The sequence below is a fragment of the Toxotes jaculatrix genome, chromosome 18 (genome assembly GCF_017976425.1).
Source record: "Toxotes jaculatrix isolate fToxJac2 chromosome 18, fToxJac2.pri, whole genome shotgun sequence".
Lineage (NCBI taxonomy): Eukaryota > Metazoa > Chordata > Actinopteri > Toxotidae > Toxotes > Toxotes jaculatrix.
Genome location: NC_054411.1, coordinates 4,013,419 through 4,040,659, shown reverse-complemented (window position 1 = coordinate 4,040,659; position 27,241 = coordinate 4,013,419). Strand labels below are relative to the sequence as shown.

The 27,241-nt window shown below is 42.1% G+C and overlaps 1 protein-coding gene across 2 annotated transcripts in view; it reads right to left on the bottom strand.

The window, feature by feature from the left end:
• The window catches only part of asic2 (acid-sensing (proton-gated) ion channel 2), a 265,815-nt gene that overhangs the window by 16,422 nt on the left and 222,152 nt on the right, over positions 1 to 27,241 (bottom strand). For both annotated transcript variants that reach the window (XM_041062780.1, XM_041062779.1), the window contains exon 2: positions 5,132 to 5,282. In XM_041062780.1, coding sequence (XP_040918714.1) covers positions 5,132 to 5,282 — 151 coding nt within the window. The remainder of the gene's footprint in view (positions 1 to 5,131; positions 5,283 to 27,241) is intronic.

Below are 27,241 nucleotides of genomic sequence, written 5' to 3'. Positions count from 1 at the left end.
TATTTATACACTGAACATCACCACATGTAACAGGAACAAGAAGAGGCAGCTGAGGACAAAGCACAAGTGGGACACAGCCGAGGACATCGGAGACAGGACAACTCATAGGTCTTCACAGGTTCTCTATGTTCCTGGTAATACTTGATCTGGGTCCAGAGCTGGTCTGGGTCACAATTGTATTCAATCTAATGTAAGAGGGTAAGATCTCATTCTGTTGCAGTGGGTCCTCACAAGGTCTCTGAAGGTGGGGTCACGCTGACCACACTGGAAGGTGAAAGTATTTACAGGTGTTTGCTGACGCACGGCTACACTGTGGGAGGCGGGGGGGTGAGGCGAAACGCTGGCTGTGAACGAGACGGCAGATATACAACCATCACAACAGCGCGTGTTTTCAGACAATCTTTCCTGGGAGGCTTTCGTAGTGTCGCACTTTGTCATAAATGTACAGAAACAGTTCTGTAAAGACAAAGAGAATCAGTTCAGTTTATGAGAGAGGACTCGCTGTGCTTGTTTGTGCTCCAGTCATTCCAGCTCTCCTTATCAAAAGATGATCAAGAGGATCATGGGTAACCGTGTTTGTGATATCTGACCACGGCTTGAGCAGAATAAAAGATCGCTCCACAGATCTGTGGTTACTATGCGTTTCATCACCACTATCACTCTCATTGACTTAGAATGACTCAACAAAGTGAGAGGCAGACTAAATTAGGATGCTAGCAGCAGCCACAATCATAACTTAGATCTTGCTGCTTTGTATGACAGTGAATAAATTTAGCGGGTGTCCTGCTCTCACCTCTGTTCTCCTTCAGCTTTTCAAGTGATTCCATATTTTGCTGTGGAAAAACATGAGGGCGGGAGGAGATGACTGACAGGGGTAAATTGGGAAAATTCGTCTGTGCATCCAAAAGCGCGGATACATGTGTGTTTAAATTGACATTTTTAAAACAGGCACATATTATCAGGCATGTCTTTGTACTGATTACAGGGTGTGTGGTAGTCTTGTTCAGACACCTCTGTGGAGCTCTGAGACTTCCTCTCCACCTGTCTGCAACACAATCACAACCACAGGAACATTTGTCAGTAACACCATGTCCCCTCTATCTCACATTTGTCCACTAGCTGCCACAGTCTGGTCCGGGGCTTGTCAGGTGAGAGTGGGGGAACTGAACAGGTTTTGGCAAGCTGAAGCAAAATTTCATGTCACACTGAACAAGTATATCCTCAAAACGTGTCTATATTTATACAATGAGTGCAAATTTACTTTGTGCAGTCATAGAGAAAAAAAAATCACAATTTACAACAAGAATGAAAATGAAAGAAAATGTCCTGTAAAGAGCAGCAAACGAGTTCCACATCCAGAGGCAGCTGCAGCCACTCGTGACACCGCGGTCACCAGCGATAGGACACATCACTTCTAGATGCTGACATGCTTAAAAATGAACAACTACCTCTTGCTGCCATTTGTACAAAACCAAGAAACTTTCTGTTGCACTGAAAGAACGACAGCTTTAAGTTTTCATGAACAAAGCAATTTTGCCTCCTACACACAGAGACATGAACATCACGCTGACCAAACACCACAAAAGTAAATGACACAAGTAGAAAAGATAAAAGGATCACAGACTTTCCACTTCAACTTTGCACTTGGTTTAACCTGTTGTGGAAAAAAAAACATCCTTCTGCTCCTTTCAGGCTCTTCTCAGAGTGCTCTTCACCATCACTTTGATTTAATAACAGCAGACAAAAAAAAAAGTGCAGAGGCACAGCAAGATTTTAGCACTGCACTCAAATGCTTGTCGGGCTTTACTCGCCTGTTTGCCACGTAAAATGGGAGCTAAGATCTGAGATGATAGATGGTACACTGACGGAAAACAGAGAGAGACAGAGAGAACAGACTGGGGATGAGTCCCCAACCTGTGCCTACAAAATGCTGTAGCTGTAAATGAAATAAAGAACGGCAGCTTTGTCTGGAAAAAAAAATCATAGAGGCGACGTAAAGATATCAGCATAAAAAAAAGATGAAAATTTAGTACAAAGTAAAGAAGCAATCAGTGAAAGAAAGAGAACCAAATAAAACAAAGTGAAGTGAGAAAAAGAGATATTAAAAAACTCGATGTAACATGCCTCTCCCACGTTCTCAAAGAGGAGATTAAAAAACGACATCAATAACTCTAAGTCTTTGCATATCTCTCCCATTCTGCATCACTCCATCAATGACATTGTTAAAGGCAGATATAGACACAGTGGGTGAGCACAATGCTGCATGGGAACTCTGAAATGTCAGGTTTTGAGTGCCAATTCAATCTAAAACAAAACTCTGTGATGTGTATGATTAAAAAAAAAAGATGTTAGTCTGAGAGGAAGAAATGGGACTTGAATGTCATCACAGTTTCATAGGCTGGGAGCTGTTTGAAGGGCTTTTCATCACACTGCAAACATTTTGTAGCTCTGCCGCTGAAGGGAAACATGTGGTGGGCGCTGAGTGAGTAAACAGACTACTTTGATCAAGACTGCTTGACGAATCTGATATCGGAAAAAGGCCTGTCCGACTCCGAAACTTCAGATGACGTCTCAAAAAAAAGGTCAGTGTGTAGCAGGAGTTGAACTAATGAGACGATCTGAAAGTTCACAGATGAAAAACCAGAAGTCTTACATTTTAAAAACTGTTTGTCGGACTCCATGTGCTGGTGGCAATTTTATTTATTTCTAAATTAATATTCAGAGCGTCTTTGAAATCTGCAATCGCAAAAAAACAAGAGGCTTGTGTCTGGGTTTCGAAGCTCACAGAGGCAACATGTTTTCACAGAGATGCAGCAGCATGTGTGGAACCAGAGGTTACACTTCTCAGCCATCCTCCATCTCAGCTGCAGTCATATAAGAACTGAAGGAAAAAAACACTTGAGGGTAGACAATGGTCTGATTCAGAGTGCTAATCACGTTATGTTGATTTCCCGGTGCCCTCCATGAAAATATCTGAGTTTGTTTGATAAAATATCTTCCAGTCAGCTACAGTATGGACAGAAATAACAGACAGACACATCCAAGCCATTTATTACTTTCATCCCTAAGCAGTTTGGTCAGCAGCACAGTGAGGAGAAAGCTGGGTATCCAGGCAACAGGCCATCTGTTTTCAACCACCACTCAAACTTATATCCATCTCGTTCATTTTTCACACCATGAAACGTATTGTTTTTTTAATGTTTGTCCATCATGATAAAGTGCGGAGGAGTGTCATGGCTGCCCTGCAGCTCCCCAGGCAGAGCCGTGTGCTAATAGAACCCCAGAGACCGACTGCTGGCCGCTGGATGATGGACAATAAGAAAAGCCGCGGGAGGGGAGAAGGTGTGGATGGAAAAAAGGTAATTGGTGGGAAGAGATGGAGGAAGAGTCCCTGTGGAGTGTGTGCCCATCATGTCTGCACAGCAAAGAGACCTGACTCAGTTGAGGAGACAGCGTGCCCCCTGCTGAGGCTGACTCAGCTCATCTGGGCTAATTAAACCACACAGGGATAAACAAGGGCACTGGGAAGTGGAGCCTGCTGGGAGATGGATCTCCGCATGCTGTCAGAGTGGCGGCTGGAGTATAGCCTGTTCAAACGGAACTGTAACCGAGAGGAGTTCAGGACGGGGGGGCTGTGGGACTCGCTGTCCATCGAAGAACACAAGGGGGATTGATAGGACGTGGGCTTTTTGATGATAGATCTTCTTTAAGTTTGAGCTCAGAGTAAATAATGTCCATCTGCTGGGCAGCTCATGGCTCGGCTAGTTGCTCTGGGAACTCCCCTGTCTGCCCTTCCACTCGGTTCAGACGTGAGTCGGCCATTCAATGAGCTCCACTGTGGAACCGCTCGGGCAGCCAGCTTCCCTAAAACACTCAATTTGAACCGCTAACAAGATCTCTAATACTCACACCAGTACGGGAAGATAATTTGAAGTTGCACTAGATTATAACACAAATCATCAGAGGCTTCAGTGCTCGACTTGAAAGGGTTTTGAATATGCAGAATGATCACGGAAAGTCTGTGTTCTCTGAGGAGAAATATCATCACAGCCACTGACAATGTCTTTAGTACTTTGTTTAGAGTCTTATTCAGAGGGAATATCCTTGAAGTCTGCCGTCATCACTGCAGCAAGAAGTGCTTGGATGGAAAAGGTGCCAGTGCTCTAAAAATAAGCATGTTGGCGACTGTGTGGGCAAATCCTCAAGTATCAGTATACTGTGATACTTTAAAAAAGACACTACCAGTGAGAACAGTAATAAAAAAAAAAATGCTGCTCTGAAATAGAAATTGTTAAGCATAGCGTTAACAAAACCGATTTACTGACGATCATCTCATAAAACCTTACACTCAATTTTCTGCAGCTTTATTTGGTGTAAAATTTAAAAAGATTTTCTTGGTGTGAAACTGTCCCCCGAAGTGATTTAATCAGGAGGACACGCAATCATTATCAGCCTGGCGCTGAAATACACCAAACCTACAATCATTAACTGTTTTTGAAAGGGAAACAAGGCAGCGTCTGTTTTTTATTGTCAGGCACCTGGAAGCAGTGATCTGATGAGTTAAACCACATGTTGAAAATAAAGCCTCATGAGCTGCAGACAGAAAAAAAAAGTGACAGCTGCTGTATAAACAGATAATGAAAGACAATATAGTAAAATGCGATAAATTATGTCCCTGTAGGAGAAGTTAACCACTGCTACTTCTGCTTATAACTGCTAAACAGGAGGACTTATGGTGTTACCACATTAAAACAGGAAGATTTCCAAAAGATTTCAAAACAAAGAAAAAAAGACAAAGAATTTCAGCTTAAAAAGTTTTTGAGACATTTCACAGTGAATCTCTCCAGTTAATCTTCTCTGTAGGGGTTTGGTTGCAGTTTCTTGGCTTTTTTTTTCAGATATTTCACAGTTCGGAAAAAGACTTTTACAATGAGAGAGAGTAACAAAGAATTTACTTTACTTGAGTATTTCCATCTTATATTACTTTATACGGTTATTCTCCTACTATTCAGAGGGAAAAATGATCCTTTGTAATGCACGTTTATCTGGCGAGGGACGTGAAGTTTTATGTTTTCCTACTGACTCTGATCTGAATGGCAGTGAGACAGGTGAGCACGTTTGTCAGGCCTACCTGTGTCCCCCCACACTGGCAGGTACTCGTCCTGCTGGATGTCCAGCATGATCTCGAGGCCGTTTCCTGTCCCTCCCTTCATGGTGGTGCGGAGCGTCTTCCCCTCCTCGGCAGCGTTGAACACGTAGCACTTCCCATACCTGGTGAACACCTGAGAGGAGACAGAGAGTGAGAGAGAGAGAGAGAGAGAGAGAGAGAGAGAGAGAGAGAGAGAGAGAGAGAGAGAGAAGAGTGGTAACTGATGACTATTACTGATACTGAGAAAAATGTCTACACATGATGATTATTAAGTAAGGAGGTTTTGGGGCTGAAGGAAGGAGAAGCAGCCTTTTTACATCATTTCTAAGCAGATTTCTGGACATTTCACCTCAGTGGACAGCGAAAACAGATATCAGGGAAAACGTCTGTGTGCTTTGGTTCGAGTTCTGGCACTTTAAACTCGCCAAACCTAGACTGCTAGGTCTAATTTATCTAATGGTTATTGAACGTTTGCTGTTTGTTTACTCAGAGTCAGCTCCAAAGTAACTGACATCAGCAGCTGCAAACAGAAGTTTGGCATATCATCGAAAAACAGCGGACGAAACTTGTCTGCTCTTGGATTCTCTGTCAACTTTTGTGTTTAACGCTTGAGCTTTTGAGTATGAACGTATCAGAACTGGCATCTTTCAGTATGTCAATGCTGCAAATACTAGCCTTTTATGTTTATCTGTCATTCATTTAGGTGAATAAGGCTCCCAAGTAGAGTGCACTCAATGCACTGTGGCTGATTGAGTTAATGTGGAGATAATGTGCAGGTTGCCCACGACCAGTTGACTGACAGGGGTGATTTTCTTTGGTTGACCACAGCTCTAGACTTCACACTACACAACTCTTATTAGGTAAAGCTAAGCACCTGTAGAGCTCACAGAAATGAGCAACAAGTGGAAAAAAAAGGAAAAGGGCAATTTCCCACATATCGCTTAAAAACAGACTTCAAAAGGGCTTCAGCTAATGTCACAAAAACTCTCCAGCCTTTCCATGTTGTGTTTGAGTTAACAATATAATGACACACTCCTATTCAAGCTACTGTATGTGGAGAACAATTATTTCTTCCACTAATGTCTCTCTATACAGCCACCACCTCACCAAGGGCCACCAAATGGCTTTAAGTCATTTATGGATAAAAGATTGAGTTAAAATTGCAGAGAGCAGCTTATTTGAGAAGTATTGAGTGCACACGTGTAACACACGCTAACATGTAGTTGTGAGGTCTCGACTCATGAATAGTAATCACCATAACAACCATCCACTTCAATGCTGCAATGACTGATTGAAATGAAATGACTGATGGAAGTGGTTTAATAAACCAGGAGGAGCGATGCTCTCTGGACGCCTCTCAGCTAAATTTAAATTTAAACATCACGCTCTGGTTATAGCTTGACATATGTCACTGGGTTGACGGTTACACTGTCAGCCGCAGTGGTTGTGATGCAGTGTCGTAATCTAATCATTTACACCTGATATTCACTTTAGGCCATATGACCATAACTGACCATTATAACCTCCACGAAGGTGGAAAGTGTACATGTACTTAGTGAACTGGCAGCTGCTGGTGTCTCCTGGTGTATCCATGGATGAGGAAAAATGCATTTTAACACAAGGTGTAAACGGATGCAGACTTCTCTGCAATCAGTCTGCAAATATATGGACCACATTTGGAGGCGGTCCGTTGGCTTGGTTACTGGATCTCAGTCAGGTGTAAATGACATCAGGACAGCTTGGCTAATTTTTGAGAAACCAATGTGCCAACAAGTTGACAGGTCCCCCAGCTCCACAAATGAAGAATAAGAGGAGCTATGAGCTAAGCTAGGACCAGCACTAGCAAGCTTCTTACAGTATAAGCAACATTAGCAAAGTAGCCTTTGGCCATCTACATGTATTATGTTCCCGTTCCACTGAACATCACAGTAACCCCTCAAGAGTTTCTCATGCTGCTTCAGTGTTCGTGAATCGAGATAATGGGAATGTATATTGCTACCACTTGGAACACAAGGGCATGTGATCATATGTGATTATCCAGATAACATCCCGATGTAGCTAATGATTTCCTCCACTTTCCCGAATGACTTTCGTCAACCTCCAAAGAATCGCGCAGCGCTGATGATATCAGGTAAGTGTTCATGTATTTAGCACTTTCTGACTGATGAATAATGTTTGTGATAATGTAAACAAAGGAGCAGTGCATAAAAGGCAAACAAATGTGGATGTCTGGTGTTAACCAGGGTCTGTTATTTTCAAATTCAAATTCATGCATATAGTGCTATACCCAGCTATACAAGACCAACTCTGCAATCACAGAGAGTCCTTGGTTGACCAATGATGAGGACGCGCTCAAGTCATAAAAACGGGGATGTTTGTCATCTCTACGTTCCGTCCCACGATTTTAACACAGCAGTCTGCTCGCTGAATCTGTTCGTCTGGTGGAGTGAGAAAGGTTGATTGTGGCACTCCAGAGGCACTCCAGTTGACAAACAGGGGGATTTGAGCTGCTGTTGCCATCTTATTTTCTTTGCCTGCAGTGCATTGTGGTCTATCAAGGTTGGTGTTAGCGGACATTATTATTAATCTGTGCCTCTTCTGCACTAAATGTTCCCCCTTGACTGTTCAGGGTCAGTACAAGATTCTGAGAAAGAAAGAAAGAAACGCCTTGTAACACCTTGGAAACGAAACAATTAAAGACCTGATGTTTTTTATTGTTGAAAAAGACGACAAAATGCAAAGCGAACTACCAATAGCTGGGTTTTCATTGCTGGAGCGATTTAAAATGGATTTTTCATTTCGTGCTACTCCTCCTTTATTGACACTCATGCATGGTTTACCGACATGATTGATCGGCTAGCTAATGCCATACTGCCACAGAGGTGGCGCAGATCGGGAGAATATGAAGTACCACTTTACAGGTTCATTCACCTCTGCAAAACAGAGGTGCTCCCGACAGATATGTATCTGGACAAAATAAATGACGCGCTAGGAGTTGCTGTAGTATAGTGAAGAGAATAGCAGATAAATATTCATGGGACCATCACTTCTCCTTTGCAGGTACAAGATGTGGTGGGTTTTCTGTGTGTGGATTATTCTGTACACACACAGATTTCTCAGCACTGAGTACAGAAATATGACAGAGGTCACATATGGAGGCGGTCCAAGATCCAAATCTCATTTCTCTAAGGTCTGTCAATTTAGCCACAACTTTCCTGCACAGAAGCCAGTATCGTGAGCAGAAGTAGTGTTGACATCCACCACATTACCTTGACTTTTCTTGAATGAAAGCATTTTATAATGATGATAAATTTCATTTCATTTCCTTACTTTTTTTTTTTTTTAATCAATTGGCTCCCAGCTGTCTGCTGTCAACGTCTCAACGTCGCAGAATTGCTTTCAGGAGAACACTGCTCACCCCTCTTTCACTCCTTTTGTTAAGACTGATGATGTTTGACAGACAGGACCAGGGCTGGGTCAACATCCCATTAGACCTCAGCCAGACAGAAAGGCACCTCTTGAGCCACAGGATGACAAAGACATTAACAAAACCTTGACAGAGGGGTTCTGTTATTTTGCAAATCCTCGCTGCTGACCCTGTCTCTGCCTCGCCTTCTTTCTCACTTCCCTGCTGATCTGCTGCCTCAGGTAAGAGCTGTCAGATGGTGGAAGATAATGAGTTCTCAAACCTGTCCAGAAATGTAGAATAGCGCAGAAAATGCTGCCCTGCCTGAAAAATGTGCACTGGTGAAAAGATTTATCAGTTCTCATTTAACAAGTAAACTGCACCGGTGAAAAGGCAACATACATGATACTGACTATCACGGTCTGCATTAGGAAGTTTGTCCCAGTTGTCATCTCAGTCAGTGAAGGAGAAAGTTGCTGTAATAAACAGGGCCATGATAACTTGTGCTCAGTTGGCAACACATCAGGACCAGTGAGCCTATACAGATTTCCAGCAGTAAATTTATTTCATTACCTCCTCTAACATGAGGTATAATCTCGTCTTTTGATAAAGTGGCATTAGGAAATATTTTTATGTAAGCAACACCTGAAATCACTACACACAATGCCAAAGGCTTATAGCTGCAAACATACAAAGAATTATCACCCAAATCTGCAGTCCCTCTCATTGTCTTTCAGCTTATTGTTTTGGTTTTATAGCGTACAGCTTCACTGTTTTGGTTATCTCTCACAGCTATCAACGTTTTCGGTCACAGTAGGCAGCTGTGTTCATTAAAAAAAAGCTCCAAAAGCCTGTATGTTACCTGCTCAGCACCAAACGGAGGCCAGATGAAGTTAGCAACTAGCTAGTGAACAAAGTGTGTTGCGTTAACTTTTCATGCCTTGTGAAAGTTAGGACTACTTTGTGCTGCTCATGTCTGTCCTGTTGTTGTTGTTAAATTTTGTACATTTTTGATCAAGTCAGGGCACTGCATGAAATGTCAGAGAAGTCAAACTCACTTGCTGCCAATATCACATCAGTTTCCCCGATCCAAGCCAGAGGTCTGAGAGCCGACCTGTAAACAAGAGCACGCGTAGCTTGGCTGCCAATTAAAATGCCTTTTGACCAACAAAACACGTCTCATTAGTATTCACGGCCGCGAGTGTGAATGTCTGGAAGCACGGAGCTGCAAACATGGCACGACCTCGCCTGATCGCCGTGTAATGCCTCCCACAGAGTAGAAGTCAAAGATGACATGGCCATTAGCGTGTATTCCTGTCATGATGAAAGGTCAGTTGTTAGCACCAACCACCCACAAATCAGATTCTTAAACATGCTCCAGGGTGTTGCGAAGAATTTAAAGTATATGTTGGCACAAATGGAGAAAAACTGTACTTATGAAATGCAACAGATTCAATCACTGCACCTCTGAATATCTGACCTTGAGTGAAGAAGCCGTTAAGCGCCTCATGTCGGACTCTCACACACCCCTCCCGTTCTGAATCCATCCTGCTTTCCTGAATACAGTCCTATTCTGTTATCACTGCTTTGCAAATGGTTCTCTGACGTGAAGCCAAAAAACGGGTAGATTATTGCTCCAGAGAGGGGATGCTATCTTGTATTTATTTTGTGTCCCCGTTCCCACTGGCCCCTTATTTATCTCCTGCCGTCCATGTAGGATCAAGGCCATCAAAATACCCTGAAGTGCACCGTCATATTTATAAATGCCACTTTCAATGTTACTGACACAGCAAAGCTGCATCCACCACAAGAACGAGTTTTGCCGTATCTGCCATGTTGGCCCCTGTTCAAACATCTTTTTCATTCTGTGGGTTGATTCAGTGATGCAGGCAGGCCATTTTCTCTTAAAAATCAATAAACAGATGACTGCTTTGCATTTGTAATATTACAGCCTGTTTGAAATTGGACGTCTCCTGAAGAGCTTGTTCATCAGGTGCTACATGCTGACTTGGCTATTACTTTCTGTCACTTGTGGTGTTCATGCACGTTTATGAAACACTGACAATCCTTTCCACGAGGCTAAAAGGAAGAGACGGTGAGATCCAAATTCATTTCTTGCAGGATGACATTCCACTGTCAGCCCTCTTGTATTTTTCCATTACAGAATAACCAGGTAATAAGACACTTCTCTTGCTCATCCTATTTGCTTTACAGGCAGGCGGGACATAAAGTGAAAAGCACTATGGAGTAAATTGAAATGTTAAGCATAACAGTCACCCAACCGGCTTTATCAGTTCTTATGAAGCGCTTGCGAACTGGTGTTATTGTTTGACAAATCAATATCCACATCCAGGTGTTTTATCATAAAACCAAAGCAGAAAGGGAGCTTACAGGTCAGGGAAGAAGAGGAAGAGAGAGGCCTTTTATCTTCAAGGCTTACTGAGAGAAGAAGAGAGGAGTACAGTTTATGAAAAAGGTCTTTGAGCTGCAAGGTGTGCACTTTCCAAGCCGTCTCCCCGGCAGCGGCGGCAGCAGTTAAAATGGTTGTTCTGCTGTGGAGATAAATAATGCAGTGGGCTGCTGCGTTAGTGACAGGGTTGGCACTGAGTTTAAGAAAGGTGGGGTTTAACACACACACACACACACCGAACCGCCTCACTCATCATTAGGGCTTTATGCATGCCAGTTCACAACCTGCACGCCAAGCTAGCTAGCTTCCCATGCAACTTAAACACCCTCATATCCCAAAACATATTTCATGTCACATTAAACAAATTCCACCATTTGTGTGACGTGTTGGGAGTTTTATGGAAAGCATTTATCATTGCTCCCTAATGTAATTTTGTCACGCCAGTCAATAATATTTTATTTTACAAGACAGCACATAAGTGTGGCAGGGCTGCGATAGGACACAAAGGATTGCAGTCACTGCTGCCAGCAGGATATTTATGCTCTCTGGGCAGAAGGAAAAGGGAGGATGAAAGATGGGGATAAAAACTACAAAGAGAGCATGAGAGAGATAAAAAAAAAGAGAGGAGGAAAATAGAGAAGGTGAGAAAGTAATCGGGAAAAGACAAAAACACCTCCTTAGTGAAAAAGTGAATTAAATCTCAGTCGCTGAACTCAGACCAGAGTTACTGTCTTTAGCTGGATTGTGTGCTGAAGAATTCTCTGGCTTAATGGCGTCTACACCAAGTGGAGTCACAGGAACAGAGTGGCTTTCAGCTCTGCTGGGAAGGCTTGATCGATTAGCATGCTGCTTTTGGACAGGCAGTTGTCCTGCTCAGCCTTTCAGACTGATTTCCTGTCCTGATTCACCAGCATCTGAAACTCCTTATCAACAAACCCCTTTAATCTTTTGCTCTTTTAATATCTCTATAATGAAAGCCACCTAAAATGAATAACACTAAAGTTTGCCAGTTTCCAAACTTCAGACCCATTGTGAAGCTAGAAGGGGAGGATACTGACATCAAGAGAGTATGAAGCAGAGGCTGAGAGGATCAGGGTGTTGCAGTGTAATCCATCATCATAAACAGAGGCTCCTGGCTGGGCAACATGTAAAGGCCATCCTATCAGCCCCAAAGATGCCTTAAAGGAATAGTTCTCCAAGTTTAATTAATTGCTTTTTCCCCTCAAAAGAGACATGAGAAGATTTATATAGATCTTATGTCTGTGTGACTGGATTGAGGATGTGGTTAGTCTGGCTTTGCATAACATCTGGAGGCAGGAAAAAAAAAAAAACACAGCTAGCCTGTCTCTCTGATTAAAACTGTGTTTGCGTTATGATGACTTTCAGTTATGTAGATCAGGGTGTGTGCAGAGTCAGCACTGATGTCACGATCTAACTTTTTCTCTCTCCCCACTGGGGAGATGGCAGGGGAGCAGAGGTGGACATGCTGAGTTTTACCATACCGAAATTATCTCAATAATATCTGATCTGCCTTTATGAAGAGAAGAACGGGCTGGCCAAAGACGAAGAGCCCTACCAGCCACAACATTTCTTTCACCCCCAGCCTGGTAGGAAGACAACATGTCATCAGTGGTGCAGTCCTGTGAAGTCCTTGCATCTACGAATGAGTCAGACCTGTTCGCCTCAGGCCAGGCAAGCAAAAGTCACTCATGAAGACAAGCAGGACCATCCTCAAGTCAAACATGCGTCACGCAGGGCCCGGCTCCCAGGTTGTGGGCATAGCTTATGAAGACGATGTGTCTTGTTTAATTGATCTGTACGTTAACAGAAATGCAAAATCAACCATTTTAGGGTCCACAGGTTCAAGCGGTGCCTTGGAAAGACATCAAATAAAAGAAGTTACTCTGGGCCGAACACCTTGTACCCTCTGAATAATAATTGTATTGCTCTCCTTCCCTTCAAACACCCTCTCTTCTCGCAGGTGGAGAGAAATTTAAATATTAAAATGACATGTTCGCTCTCGCTCTCCCTTCTCCCCAGGCATGTCAGTCACGTCAGTGTGCAGAATGCGTCCAGATATAGCTATGGACTACCAGCTGTCACCCCAAACTCATCAATCACATCACACACACCCAGTCATTATTTTTAATAAGTCACCTCTCGCTGATGGCCGGCGGGGCTCTATCTCACCTGTCACAGTCTGGCTGTCTCGGCTGGGGCTGATGCAAGGCTGAGTAATGGGCCAGGGGTGGGGGACCTGTGGCTGCTCCTAATCACCAACAGGAAACCAACTCATCTGACTGGATGACATGTCATGTCTCCCTCACAATGGAATGTGAAGAGGGTGCCAGTTCTGAGAGGCTGCTAAGATGTGCTTAATGCACTGTCAAGATTACAGTCATTGTGATCCTTGAAGAGGGCAGACATTCTGAAATTTTCAGGAATTTCAGAATGAATCATGCAAGAGGAGTTTGTTGCTCAGAGTAAAGGACTGCTCTCCTGGCTGGCGTGCATTTTCTTCACATCGACTCTACCTTCGACCAAACACTATCGACATACAAGACCTGGCAACTCGGTGGAGCTTCCTGAAAACCTGATAGGATCAATACCAGCAGCAAAGCCTCATTATCCTTTAATATCCAATGAAGCTTACAGCTGAAGACACAGAACTCATTAACTCATTCAATGAGTTAAGAGCACATGTGCTCTAAAAACAGAGACACTGTGGAAGACGTTCATGGTTCACAGAGGATGAATCCCACTGACTTGGCTCAGCAACTGTTGGATGGATCCACATGACATTTGGTACAGAAATTCATTTCCGCCTCAGGATAAACTACAAAAACTTTGGTGATCCCCTGACTTTCCTCCAGCACCAAAATCATAAAAATTTCCATTTTGTTTTGTTTGTTTTCTGCAGAACTGATGACATTCCCATCGCTGTCGATTGTTATTTGTGTTTACTGCTGTTTAGCAAATGTTAGCATGCTAACTCAGGTGGTGAACATGGTAAAAAAATTAATACTTGCTAAGCATTAGCATGTTAGCATTGTAATTAAAAGAATATAATACAGCACTTTTTTTTTTTCAGTTGCGTATCTTGCGTATCTATCTCTCTAACTAGAGACTATCTTGTAAAGTCAAGATGACAGACAAGATTTATAAAGTACAAAAAATCACCTCAGTGGTGGTTCCCACTACTGTGGGTGTCTCCAGAACCACATTTTGCCATGATCACACACACACACACCTACACACACACACAAGCCAGCCACACACAGTCACGGCTGGAAAACAATTGGCCGGAGAGGCAAACCATTGCTGAGGGTGGAGGTCTGCTGCTTCAAATGGTCCGTTTATAGATCCACATCCATGTTTGGAAGCATCCATACGTGGAGGCGGCTGTGTGTAACATGCCTTGCGGGGAGGAAGATGAACACGTTCATAAACTCAGCGAGCCTTTACTTGACGAGCGGAGGGTGGCATGTGAAACAGCGCTGCTTGAAATGTGTCTTGCTGGTCTTTCTGGTAAAAGAAACAATGGTCTGCATTCACACAAATAAGAGCAGAATTGTAGCTGCAGCTTCCCTGTTGGCAACGTGCAAGCAGACTTTAGAATAGCAGGAGAAGTACAACTCGACTTCACTTCTGAAATTACTGTTCTCCAGCAATTTACATTACTTCTAAATATGGAAAGTGCCCATATTTAAGCTGTCATGACATTGTGCAAATGGATGCTCTGTGCCCTGGCTGCTCGCACATGCTTGATTGCTTGTAAAATGGAAAACAGGAGAGAAGACAGTGCCATGCCTGGGTTTTCTATAGGCCCCTAAGTGAATAAGTTTGTGATAACCGTTGCAGAACGGTGGTGGTAATTTGTAAATTTCAGCTTGAATCAGGCATCGATTTATTCACTTATTGCATTTCCTATAAAAATACAGGTGAAAAATTGTAACTCCCTCTGGAAGAATTCTTACCTTCCTGTTTTCCTTTATTCATGCTGGACCTGATATACAGCAGACACACTGATGCACACGCTCAATTCTATCAAGTGTGTGAGAGTGTGAGTGCGAAAGAGAGTCAGTGCTTTCTATAAGAAGCCTCTCTATGAAACAATATCTCATCGTGACATTGTGACTTGGTGGTGTTTTTCACTCAAAAAGAACAAGATAAAATAACAGAAGACCAAGAGAAGATAAATCAAGTCTTTGGTTAGGAAGTAACTCTTTCAGTAGAATTCCATCCTCGTGTAAGTGACTCCCCCTCGTGAATTAGCAATTTTGGCTTAGTTTCCCTGGAACTGAGGAGGAATAACCCAGGGATAATAACACAATGTAATATACTGACCTGACAGCAGCTTGCAGCCATGCTGGGGCAGCATTTCATATCTGCTGTGCAGCAGAGTCACTGGTCCATGAAATAACGTTGACAGAAATTAAATAACCACTAATCACAGAGATTGCTAATGATTTTGGAGCCACAATTTAAAAGATTGTGTGCATATGACAGTAATCAAACGAGAGAAGGCGAGACAAGGTGTGTGTTTCGCCGAATGTGTTTATCTTTTCTTTTTTTATTGGCAGTCAAGAGGAGAACGCAAGGAAATAAGTGATCAGAGTTTAAGCTGGAAAAAGGGAATACCAAATCAGCTTTCAGCTTCTTCACGTCTCCTGTGATTTTTTTGTTTCAGTCATATTAAATAAACAGGAAGAAAAGTCTAAAAACTGTGAGAGTGGGCTGATCAGAGGAAAAGGAGAATTCCCTGCTGTACAGAAGATCATGTTTAACGCCTGCTATTGTGTGAAACTATAATATGAATTAATATAACAATGAATTAACATAAATATAAAGCTCTCTGGAACCAAGAGGGAGTTTTACAATGGGGCTTGAAAATGGTTTCCTGTTAGATCCAACACAATGAAAATCAACTGAACCAAATGAAGACTAGGTCCAGGACTGTGATATAAAAGGCTGATAATGGTATAATTCATCTCTGGAAAGTTTGACCTGGTTAAAAAATTTTTAAGTTTTAAGTTTTTTAATTAAATCAACACACACACTTTACAATCGTCTTTGTTCATGCACAGTCCACCACAGCTTTCACTTTATTTTAGGAAAAATCTAAACATCAGCAGAGTCTGACTCCAAGCTACACGTCCCCAGAAAAGAGGTCACCAAATATACAGCAGAGCCACACATTCTAAACAAGCAGTATACCTGCTTCCCTACCTGCGTCAGAGGCATTCAACCTGACTGTGAGTCTCTGAATCTCTTATGTCTCTCTCTCTCCTAAACATGAACATCTCAACTCGGGCAACTTGTGCTGTACTTCAACTCTGAGCGACCCCCAGAAACAGCACATCGAAGAGCTGGATGCTCCGTTGTGATGAAATCTGAAGTGATACTTCACCCGAAAATCTATAAATGTAGTCTATTCTGTAGTCTTTAAAGGTAGCTCTGTTTGTTGTTTACCAAGAACAGAGACTGTATTCAGCTTGGACTCGTGGCTGTTACAATGGATTCCAATAATGGCAGCAAAACACAAGCATTAGCACATCCATCAAAACTTCACAAACCACTCCTGCTGTATAATTACAGCCTGCAGCACAATTAAAGCAACTCCTTCAAAGCAGAGGAGGAACAGGAGGCTAATGGGCACAAAACAAAATGTGCTACTGAGCTTCACAGTAAGAAAACATGTTTGTTTTCCATGTTTTGGTAAAAAAAAAAAAAAAAAGACTTATGACTGTAGCATATGAACAGTGTAGAGGTGATTTACGATGCAGGAACAGTTTGAGATATTTCAGCGCACTGGAGCTGACATCGCCTGTTTATTTTTTCAAGTTTTCTAGACCTGTTCCAGACTTCACCTCTCCCATTTATGATTTTTCAGCAATTCAAAGAGGTCTGGTGTTTGTTGTGCTCTGACAGTTCTTTCCTACCAGTTGGTAAAAAAAATACACCCAGCCGTGATTGGACCAACACAGCAGTACCCGCCGTCGTAAGTTCACTTACATGAATAATAACTTATAATAATAATAAGAAGAACTAAGTCATATTTATTCAGTCGGCACTGCAGACATTAAGTCAACAGCTACTAGCAACTGCAACCACGGGGATGGATATAGTGGTTGCTACGAAAATATGACAGTTCGGTCCGATTATCGGGCTAAAGGTGACCATAGCCTATGTTTTCCACGAAAGCGCAAACTAAAAACTTTGCCTCGTTTCCAGCTTTACAGCCACTGAGTGCTCCATGAAGATAGATTTTAGGTGGAGTTTCATTTTAAGGCAAGGCTGCTGTCTGCTGGCTAAAACCCTGGATGATCATAAGTCCTGCTCCCACTGTCACATAAAACTCTTTGATACTCACGAAGAAGATCAAAGGAGAAGGACACTCAGAAGCTATGTCCCTGTTTTTGATGCTCTTAATAATCCCTGCACTCATAAAAGTGGGAATCTGTGTTGGTGGAGCTTAAACCAGCCCATGTTGTCGAGGGCGGGCAGGGTTGTGCGAGAGGAGCATCGGATTTGCATAGTAGTGAAATAACAATATGGCAATGGGTCCCCCTCCGCTGTACAGATAATATTACAGCAGCAGTGAGATGACAAGTGACAAGGACAGCTAAAGTGTAATTGGGGAGCCATCTGCAGAAATGAATATAGCTGATCTTGCATTTCCAATATGTCAAAATTGTGCGATGTCTCTCTCCATTATGATCCATCATGCGGGAGTCCCGTTGGTGGAAGCGTTGGCTGCCTGTGAATTCATGGACGGAGCTGAGAAAAAATGGGATAATGTCTGCATTGTCTCCTTCTGCTTCATGAAATTGGATAAAGTGATAGGAAATAGATGAGCAGTAACACCAGGAATCACTGGGAACAGATATGCCAATTATACAAAAAGACATTTCCCTTAGTTTGTCATATTCATACGCGGGGACAGAGAGAGTGGGTGGAGGGACACTGATGTGAAATCCGATTAAGTTATTGCCTGCAGTCTCCATGTGCAGTGTGTGTTCTTTAGAGTGTGTGTTTTCTGTATAGTGGATCCAGGCACAGAGAAGTGTGTGTTGGCAGTGAGAGGCACAGATTCCTTTAAAAACATCCAATCAACAGATTATCGCTCATCTTGTGTATTTGTGCGAGCAGGAATCAGCAGGAACTCTTGTGTTGTGTTTATGTGCTATATGTGCATGTCTTCTTGGCAGAGTCTGGGCAAATGGCTTCAAAGGCATCTAATTAGTGGATTAAGATTGATCTTGTTCTAAGTTACAGCTGGAAAAAAAAAGGTGCTTTAAGATCCTTTTGGAGGGACAGCGGCCTGATATTCAGACTGAATGGCCATTTCCTTACCACTCCATTACTCAGCCTGACATTGGCTCTTTACCCAGGCTTGACACACAAAATCCCTTTTTATTTATGACAGATTTATAGATTGTGGAAGCCTGAATATAGCAAATGTATCTTCTTCTTTTGTCGTTCCTCTACAGTTTTCTGTGAAGGAATTCCAAACATAAAACACTGAAGTAAAGATTTATTGTGGGGAAAAAAAAACAGTTGTGAAAGAGTCACTACATCTGGCCCAGTCAGGCTACTGACATAGGCCATAATGTCAATGTTCTTGCGTCTGCCTGTAACTTTGCACATTATGGTTTGGTCTTTAGAGGCTTTGGTAACACTGATCTGTCATGTAGTTACTCCAGGAATACATCGATATATCCAAGCTGCTCCCCTGACATTATCAGCTGTTAGACAGACAAGGACAAGATCTCCCATTCACTGTTTTATGAAAAAATAAAAAAAAAGTACTATCCGTCCCAGAAAATGTCAACAACAGGGCAAGTACTCCCTTGGCTTGCACCTCCTACACAGGGGAAAATGACAAATGTCAAGCCTTCAATCATGATCTGTTGGCCTTTCCAAACCTGGAGGAGCCAGAAACACCTGTTTCACCTCGTGAAAAGAGGATGAAAAGGAGGGAAATGGAAATGAAGGGACAGCCTGTCATCTTCGATACATCACCTTCACTAAATGAAGCAGTCATCATGCAACATTACCTCACTCAAACCAAGGGCAAACACTGGGTTTGAATGAAATCTCTCTAATTACCAGCCCACCTCTTCCCACCCTCATACACACATACAAAGGTATCGATTTGCCTCTTTTCTTTTTATTCCTGATGGCTGAGCTTGAGTCAGTGGCTGAGTCCACGTTGCTGAAGCAGAAAATCATACGGCTTCTCCCCAAAAGACCTGTGAATGCTCAGAGGTGGAGAGCAGGTCCATCTGTTCATGTACACGTCCATCTGTTCCACAGACTCATCCTCTCCATCTACATTAACATTTACACCGGCCTGTTCCTATGACTGGGCAACTGGGTTTTACATCATGCACTATGAGTGAGCTCTCATGAACAAACTGGAGTGGTCTGCAGACCAACTGGAAAACCGAAAACCTGGAAACTCTATTTTGAGGAGAATGGTTTATTTTAGCCACCTGCAACTCTGTCGTCTTTAGTCATACTTGGAAGTTTCCCAGCAGACATTCAGAGTAGATGCTGATGCTGTACATTGACCTGCATCAGCAGTATAAATATATATATATATGTATAAATAAGCTGCTACAGTGAAATGATAAATGCAAGCTCTGTCTGCATCGGGCAGGTTACTGAGCTCAGAGGCTTTTCATTCTGTAATTCTTTAATTCCCATTAAAGGCGGATGACTCAGAACAATTATAATTATACAAATTATAAGAAACTAGTTACAACCAGGTATTAATATTGAGTGTTAATAGCTGGTCTGGAGTTTTCAGTCATATCAGATAATCTTCCCGTCTCTCAAAACTAAAGTTTGCCCAGTTGTCATAGAAGTGTAAATGTTCTCATCTTAAAAGTTGAGGCTGGAACTTTGTTCTTGGTTTAACTAATCTGCAGCACAGACGTCAATTAAATGATCACATATTGATAACGATGCAGGTCATGAAGAATCCAAATTAAGAGTTTTACAATTTACAGATAACACCATCTTATTTTATGAGAAACGTTTTACACAAACTAGCTTGATGAGACCTGTGAAATAAAGTGTTGAGTGTTGTGTGAATGTTCACTCTAACACTAAACCACAATGTGGTGTCAACAGAAGATCACATTTTATGACAAAATAAATCAAATCTGTGTATAAATCCTATTACATTTTCTGCTCTATATTTAAATGTTATGTCACTGAACACGAAGGCTCTGGTTTTCCATTTCACATAGCCCGGAGATTTCTGATACGGATCGCGAATTGGCCAGTGTGGCATTTGTCATCGGTATGGGGCAACACTTGACATATCTTCCCTCAGCTGAGCCTTTATCATCATCAGCAGGTGTGCCAGTGGGACTCCTCACACTAACATTCATTATGCCTCTGCAGAGCTCAAGCAAAGCAGGAAAAATGGTTGCCCAGAGCAAATAGCAGGATACATTCCTAGATGGAGAATAATAAGAATAAATAAATAAATAACCTGACAGCTACTGGCTGATATTGACATATATAAGGTTGCCTCATGCATGTGGGCAGGCCAGCGCCTCACTCCTATGAATAATGATCTTTATTGGAAAAGAGAATGATTAATGAGCTTCCCACTACTGACACAGAGACTGCATACACCGTGACTGTGGTTGCCTGTTTACTTTAGGTGTGAAATTTATGGGGCCCATGGAGCTGCACGAGAAAAGAGTATCTATGCATGTGTGCGACATGTGTGCAACAAGTCAGCGTGCCGTTTGTCTGAGATTACAAATGGAAAACAAGCGTCCGAGCCTTCTGAGTGAAAAATGAAAGTGCATAAAACAAGATGGCTCCAGCAGAGCAGGCTCTCATTCGTAATATAAAGACTTAAATAAGTTGATAACATCAGAGGACAAATTATTCTCAGAAGTGAACAGAGAGCTCAAACTGTTCCTTTGGAACAGCGCACAAATGTGAGCCACGTCCACCGCAGGTTTTGGAGATAATGTCAACTCATTATTCTTTCTTTCTCTGTATTTGTGCTCTGTCTCTGTTTTTTCAGTTCATTTCTCTCTGTCTGTCTTGCTGTCTTATCATTACTCATTAAAACGGCCGTTATTTAAGGAGCAAACCTGTGTTGTAATGCCACTCACACACAGACACACACACACACACACACAGTGCAGTCCATTTCATAATCATTCTATCTTTTGGATACTGGATCATAACTAACACTAATTATGTGATTGTATAATAAAGGACACAGGCGTCGGTGTTGTAAGTGTCAAAATACATGGTGTTGATCAACAGCCTGTGGAAACACAGGTTTGCTGTATTGAACATCCATCACATATTTCTTAGCTAGCATCTAGGTTGTTTTTTTAAAGACATTTTATAAAGGTCGGAGCCAATGACTGTGAATTTGAACCTTTAGGTAGAAGGACAGGAGGATAATAATGAGACCAGACTCCTCACAGAATAATAACAATAGGGTCAAACTATGTGTTTCAGTGGGTAAAAGGCTTGGAGAACTTCACATGAAGACGTGATTAATTTTTGAGCAGGTTCATTAACATCCAATAACGTAACAAGGTATTAAAATACCAAAGCTGAGCTCGTTTGTTTTGTGTTGTTGTTTGTTTCAGCAAACTCCACATTCAACCACAAAATATGTTATTTTGACCACGTCCACTCAAATGACACCCAGAAGCATCGGCAGGACAAAATCATTTGTCTGTCAGTGTTTTCACACTATGGTTAGGATTTGGCTAGGTTCAGGCACAAAAACAACTCAGTCAAGGTTGGAGTAAGTGCTTAAGTGCACTTTTGGCAGCCGGGTTGCATTGTGGGTAATGTAGGCACCACATTTTTGCCAAGGGAAAAGAATGTGCGGAATAAAAAAAGATAATACTTCTGGCACAGCAGCGTCAGGTTTGATCTTTTTTGCTTTCAACTCAAAACACTGGCATTGTTACAGGAGAGCAATGCTAAATCAGCAGAGTACTCTTCTACCATATCTAGTAATTTGAGGTAAATAATTTATTGTTTAGTGGTCTGTGCATAACAGGTGTTCCTGGAAAAAGGAAAAACAATTAATATTACAGCAAAATATTAATAATGCACAGTGTATAAAAATGTATGCCACCTTCAAAACACCTCGAACATTTAGAGCACCACCTTCCGTCTTCTGGGTTGAGCTTCATTAATAAAGAAAAAGTCAGGTAGCGGTATTTGCCTCCAGCTATGTCGTCATTCTCAGCCTGAAGTCACTCTCACACTCTGCTGTAATTGCCCGAAGAGAGACTGCTTGATGAGGCATTTCAGCCTGAGCAAGAGAGCCAGCGTGTCCCAAGGAGCCAAGCTGGGATGGGAGGTACACTGAAAGCCTTTTCACAGCCTTTTTACAGGGACTGTCCTCTGATAGGCTTTCTGCATAAGGGAAGCACTCCTCACTAAATGTTCATCTTTCGCTAATGCGGACCTGTGGGAAGTCGTGCTGAAGTTAAATCCTGAAGTGATAAAAACCCGCTGATCCACTTCTCACTTCCTTTGCTTGTAACCCATTAGGGAGTGTCCTTCAATTCGTCCAGTTATCTCCGCGGGGAGCCACGCTAACAGCCTGCTTTCAACCTCTGAGAGTGGGAACAGGAAACTCTTAAGCCAGCTTGGATGTTTGGCCTTATTGGAACATGTATCCTACAAGCAGGTGCTGACTCTCCCTTCACTTCCCAGCTTCATGTCAGCACGAAGGGCACAGAGCAGACTCTGATGTTGTTCTGCAGAATCTCATCAACACACATTTCTCGTTATGAATCACAATCATTGATTTGCGTTGTTTAACGCTGCACATATGGAGGCCGTTCAGTTTTTCGACCCTGTCCGATCCCATAAGACATACACAGTTTTTCAATAGCTGATTTGCATATTTCTCATTCTATCTTCATCCTTGAAAGGAAAATGAAAGTCAGCATAATAGAGTCTACCTTTTCACACTGGCCCCGTAAAACACAATGTCAGGAATGCTAAAATAATCACTGCACATTAATAACCACACAGACAAAGCATCAATTCAGAGATTCAGTTCTTGCACCAAGTGCAGTCAGTCGTATTCAGTTTTATACTTTGCTGCATGTTCTGCAGTGTTTTTTTTATGTGTTAAAGTTCAAACCGGAACATGTATTGCTTGTGATACGTAGATCCAGAAACATGTTGCCAAAAAGAAATGGAGCAACAACTAATTTCTGACATATTTGGATATTTATATTACATTTACAGCCACTTAGTGACACTGATGAAGTCTGAGAGGTATGTGACAGACATGTGTCTCTCATGCCAGGAAATATTTAATATAGAAAAAAAAAAACAAGCAGCAGGTGTTAAATCTTATAGTAGTTGGAGTAATATCACAGCCTCATTTCAACTTAGCAACCAAATATTTTCCCTAATGGAAGTAATAAAGCTGCTCGAGGCAAATTCCTGCGTATCAATTCACCAATCAGTGTGTGGCTGCAGAGCAGGGGGATCGTTCCATCCCCACTAATTGAGACTCCGCAGATTCATTTCATTTTTCCAAAAACGAAAATCTGGAGTCACCTCGGCATGGTCACCTTTCTCCTCACAGTACGTGACAGAGAGAAATTCAGACGGCAGTGAGCGAGCGCTGCTTGCAGCAAAAAGATGAACTCACCAGCATTTGATGTTTTGCTTCTCATGTCTTTGTTGTCTTTTAAAATAAATTGTGTAAAAATAAGGCGAGAGATAAATGTCTCTGGTTAGGTTTGGAGTTTCAATGTCCTTGCTTCATTAAAGTTGCTCCTCTGTCCTTGTTAAGTCTTACTTTAACCATTATATATTTCATCTTTTTTTCTTTGGAGTTTTTGTTTTTTGTGCTGTTGAAATGATTTTATTTCCATGACTATGGTCCTAAAGCCATTTCAACATTCATCTTTGTCAAGGTCAGCCAAAAAAGCAGGGGTTAGCTAAGCAAGAGCTACAGGTAACATCAATAGTTGTTTTTTTTTTTTTTTTGGAGGCTGCCGTCTGCCTCTCCAACTCTTCCTGTTTCTCTTAGAATTAGTTTTTGTTGAACTCAACCAATTCCAAGGCTCTTTTAATGTGGCTTATGGGAGAGGATTAATCCTCAGCCGTCACAGTGCCGTTGTGTAGGTGTTAATGCACCTGCACAATTGACACATTAACAATCCCTTACATTTGTTCCCGGACTCACTACGCAGTGTATGGAAGACAGATGGTCAGATTGTGAAGCTCACAGCAGGATTTACCAACACGCTCTGGACAGCTCTCTCTGCAGCAGCTGATAATTACTAACACTAGAAAATAAGTTGCAGTATTAAGTAGTATTAGTGGTGGATGGTGGAGAGGGTGTTGATGGAGTGTTCTATATTTATCCCGCTACTTCAACAACTCTACAACTACAACTGCTAAACCCAAGCAGGAGGGCATTCAGTCAATCAATCCACCATTGATTTCTTCCCCTGGAAAGGAAGTACACTGTGGTTTTAAGGTGAGGAGAAAAACAGCATTCACCATCATGAAGAAAATAATGACTGGAACAAGGTAAGTCAGGAGAGATGCATACAGGCACTTTGTATGCCTCACTCAGAGGACAAGAGAGTCCAGAATAACCATGTGGTGATGGTCAGTAGCTTCAGATTAGGTTTTTCCCCATGTGTGCTTCAGCTCTGACGATGCCTGCGGCATTTAGCAAATAAAGTAATGAAGCAGACAGAGACACAAATGCGGACAGGTGGACAGACAGTAGGAGCTCGCAGTAAATAGAGGGAGAAGGACAGTGTCATGGTAAATAATGAGCTTGGGGAGCTTTCCACATCCCCGATCCTTCCTGTGTTTAGAGAGGTCAGTCACCCACTGGGCTGCAGGCTAATTGACTTTTAATTAGCATCTGATCAAACACGCACGCAAGCATGCTGATGTACACACAAACACTGCTGCCTGTATGCTGGGAGGGTAATGAGAGGTTATCACAAAATGTCCTTCACCATCAAGTATGTGACTTACTGTACTGCATGCCCACAATAATCAACTGTATTATGCATCTGTAGGGGTTTTGGTAACACCGTATAATACAGCCCTCGATTTACAGTGTAATTTAATCGTGTGGATCACGTGTAAATAAAATACTGAAAGTTCCTACTGGTACTTAAATAGAGTGGAAGAAAACAAGGCTAAGGGGGGAGCAAAGGAGTAACTGAGTTTAGGAGGAATAAATGATGAAAATTTGGTCCTCGCAGGTGCGTTTGTCCAGTTACGCTGGGGTAGAAAACAAACATACCTTTCTCAAGTGCACAGCTATGTGATCTGTCATCTGAGGAGGAAAATCCACAGCTCAACAAAAAGTGTTGACAGATAGAATAATGAAATAATATAATGTAATAATATGATGTAAAAGTGTAGGTGGATGAAACACAGCTACCACGTAATTTGAAATGAGCAATGCAGTAATCATGGGCTGTAATTACAAGATTTTACTGTTCTCCCTTTTTACATTCTAATTACACACTAAGAACAAAGGCTGTTAGCACAATTGTTCCCAAACTCCAATCTGTTCTCAGTACTGCACCCTATAGGTACTCAATATTTACAAAAATACAGAGAGTATAATTCATTTCTCCTTCCCTAATTGTTACTCCCTGGTTCTCCACAGTCAGCTTTTCGTCCACTGTATCTACATTTAAGTACCAGTAGGAGCCACTAAGTGTTTTACTGGTACCTGATTCATACAATGAAATTACTGTGTAAATCATGGGCTGTATTATGAAGTGTTCCCAAGGCTTTTTCTCAAAAAATGAGGCTTCCAGCTGCACTCACAACACGAGCTGATCCTTAAATCTTTGTGGAAAACAAATTACCTGGTTCAATGATACTTTTCACCACGCGCTGTACTCCAGGAGAGCTGGGGATCACTAAGATGTGAATTTTGCACCTTGTAAAACTGTAACTGCTTCTTCACTTTCGCTGTGACTGGAATGGAAAGAGCGAGGACAAAAAAAGACAACCATCTGTTGTTCTTAAATAGTTAAACAGCCTGATAGTGAGTATGTATTTAAGACACCTCTTATAAAAGAATGAGCCTACTTGAAATTGTAGTTCATTAATTTTGAGCGAAAACTGACCTCTCTCAATTATAATTCTTTTTTTTTACACATTCCAAAGCCTCTGTCTGTAAGATACGAACATTTTTAAATGAAAAGATGAAAAAATGAACAGAGATCACTCAGCAACACTACAGTGTTTGGAGAATCCTTGAAGCTCTTCTTATGTCAGTGCTGAAAGGTCAGCTGTCCATGTTAGAACGGCTCACAGCACTTTACCGTCTCATCTGAATGTTTCTCCCTTTTTGCTGAGAGTGCTTGATGCCAAATGCTGTTTTCGAGTAATATTTCAGAGTTCAATCCAACTTTGGTTTCACTCATCTACAGCAGATGTTTACCAAATTACTGTAAAGAGTGATGTTGCAGGTTTATGCAACATCAGAGCTGCTCCTTAAATGCTGATGATTTGAATCATCAGTCGAGGATCACCTGAGTTACAGCTCACGTTGTTTCTTTCTCTCTGCGGCGTTATTGTACACAGAACAACACAGAACAACAGCAAGGAAAACTACCGTGTTTTACAGACCCAGCCTAGTCTCAAAATTACACGTCTGTCAATAGATCTAATTCAGTAGATCATGTTGTATATCATGTCCAACAGGCCGAGCTGAGATTATTTTGAATTTCCTCCTCAGTTTGGCTAAGAAACTAAAAATAAAACTTTTTGGGGGGTAAAAAAACACATTTTTCTCAATTCAGCTGGCTGCCTCCCCTCTACCATCCACGTCTCCTCACTCATCAGGCCTCCATTTCTTCTTCTTGTCACTCTGCCATCTCTTTCTTCACCCTTTCATCTCTCTGCCCTCCCCCTCTCATTTCTACCTGAGGCCTTGAGAGCAGCGGTAGGCCTGTATAATCATGTTTAATGTAAGGATTGAAATGGCTTTCTGGTGGCCTGTCCTACGTGTACGTTCACCAGAAACAGCTCCTGCAGCACCAGAGGAATGGGAAAAAGGCAACGAGGAGGGGGAGAGGGGAGAGGGGAGGGGAGAGGATAAGATAAACATCCGTTGAAATTAGGGACACAATCTGCCCCGCAAAAGACAAAACACTGGGCTCACAATAAAATCAGCCTTGTGTAAAATACTCTCATCACAGAACGAGACGTTCAAGGAAATAAGAAGAGAGTCGAAGCTCTCGTCTGTGTC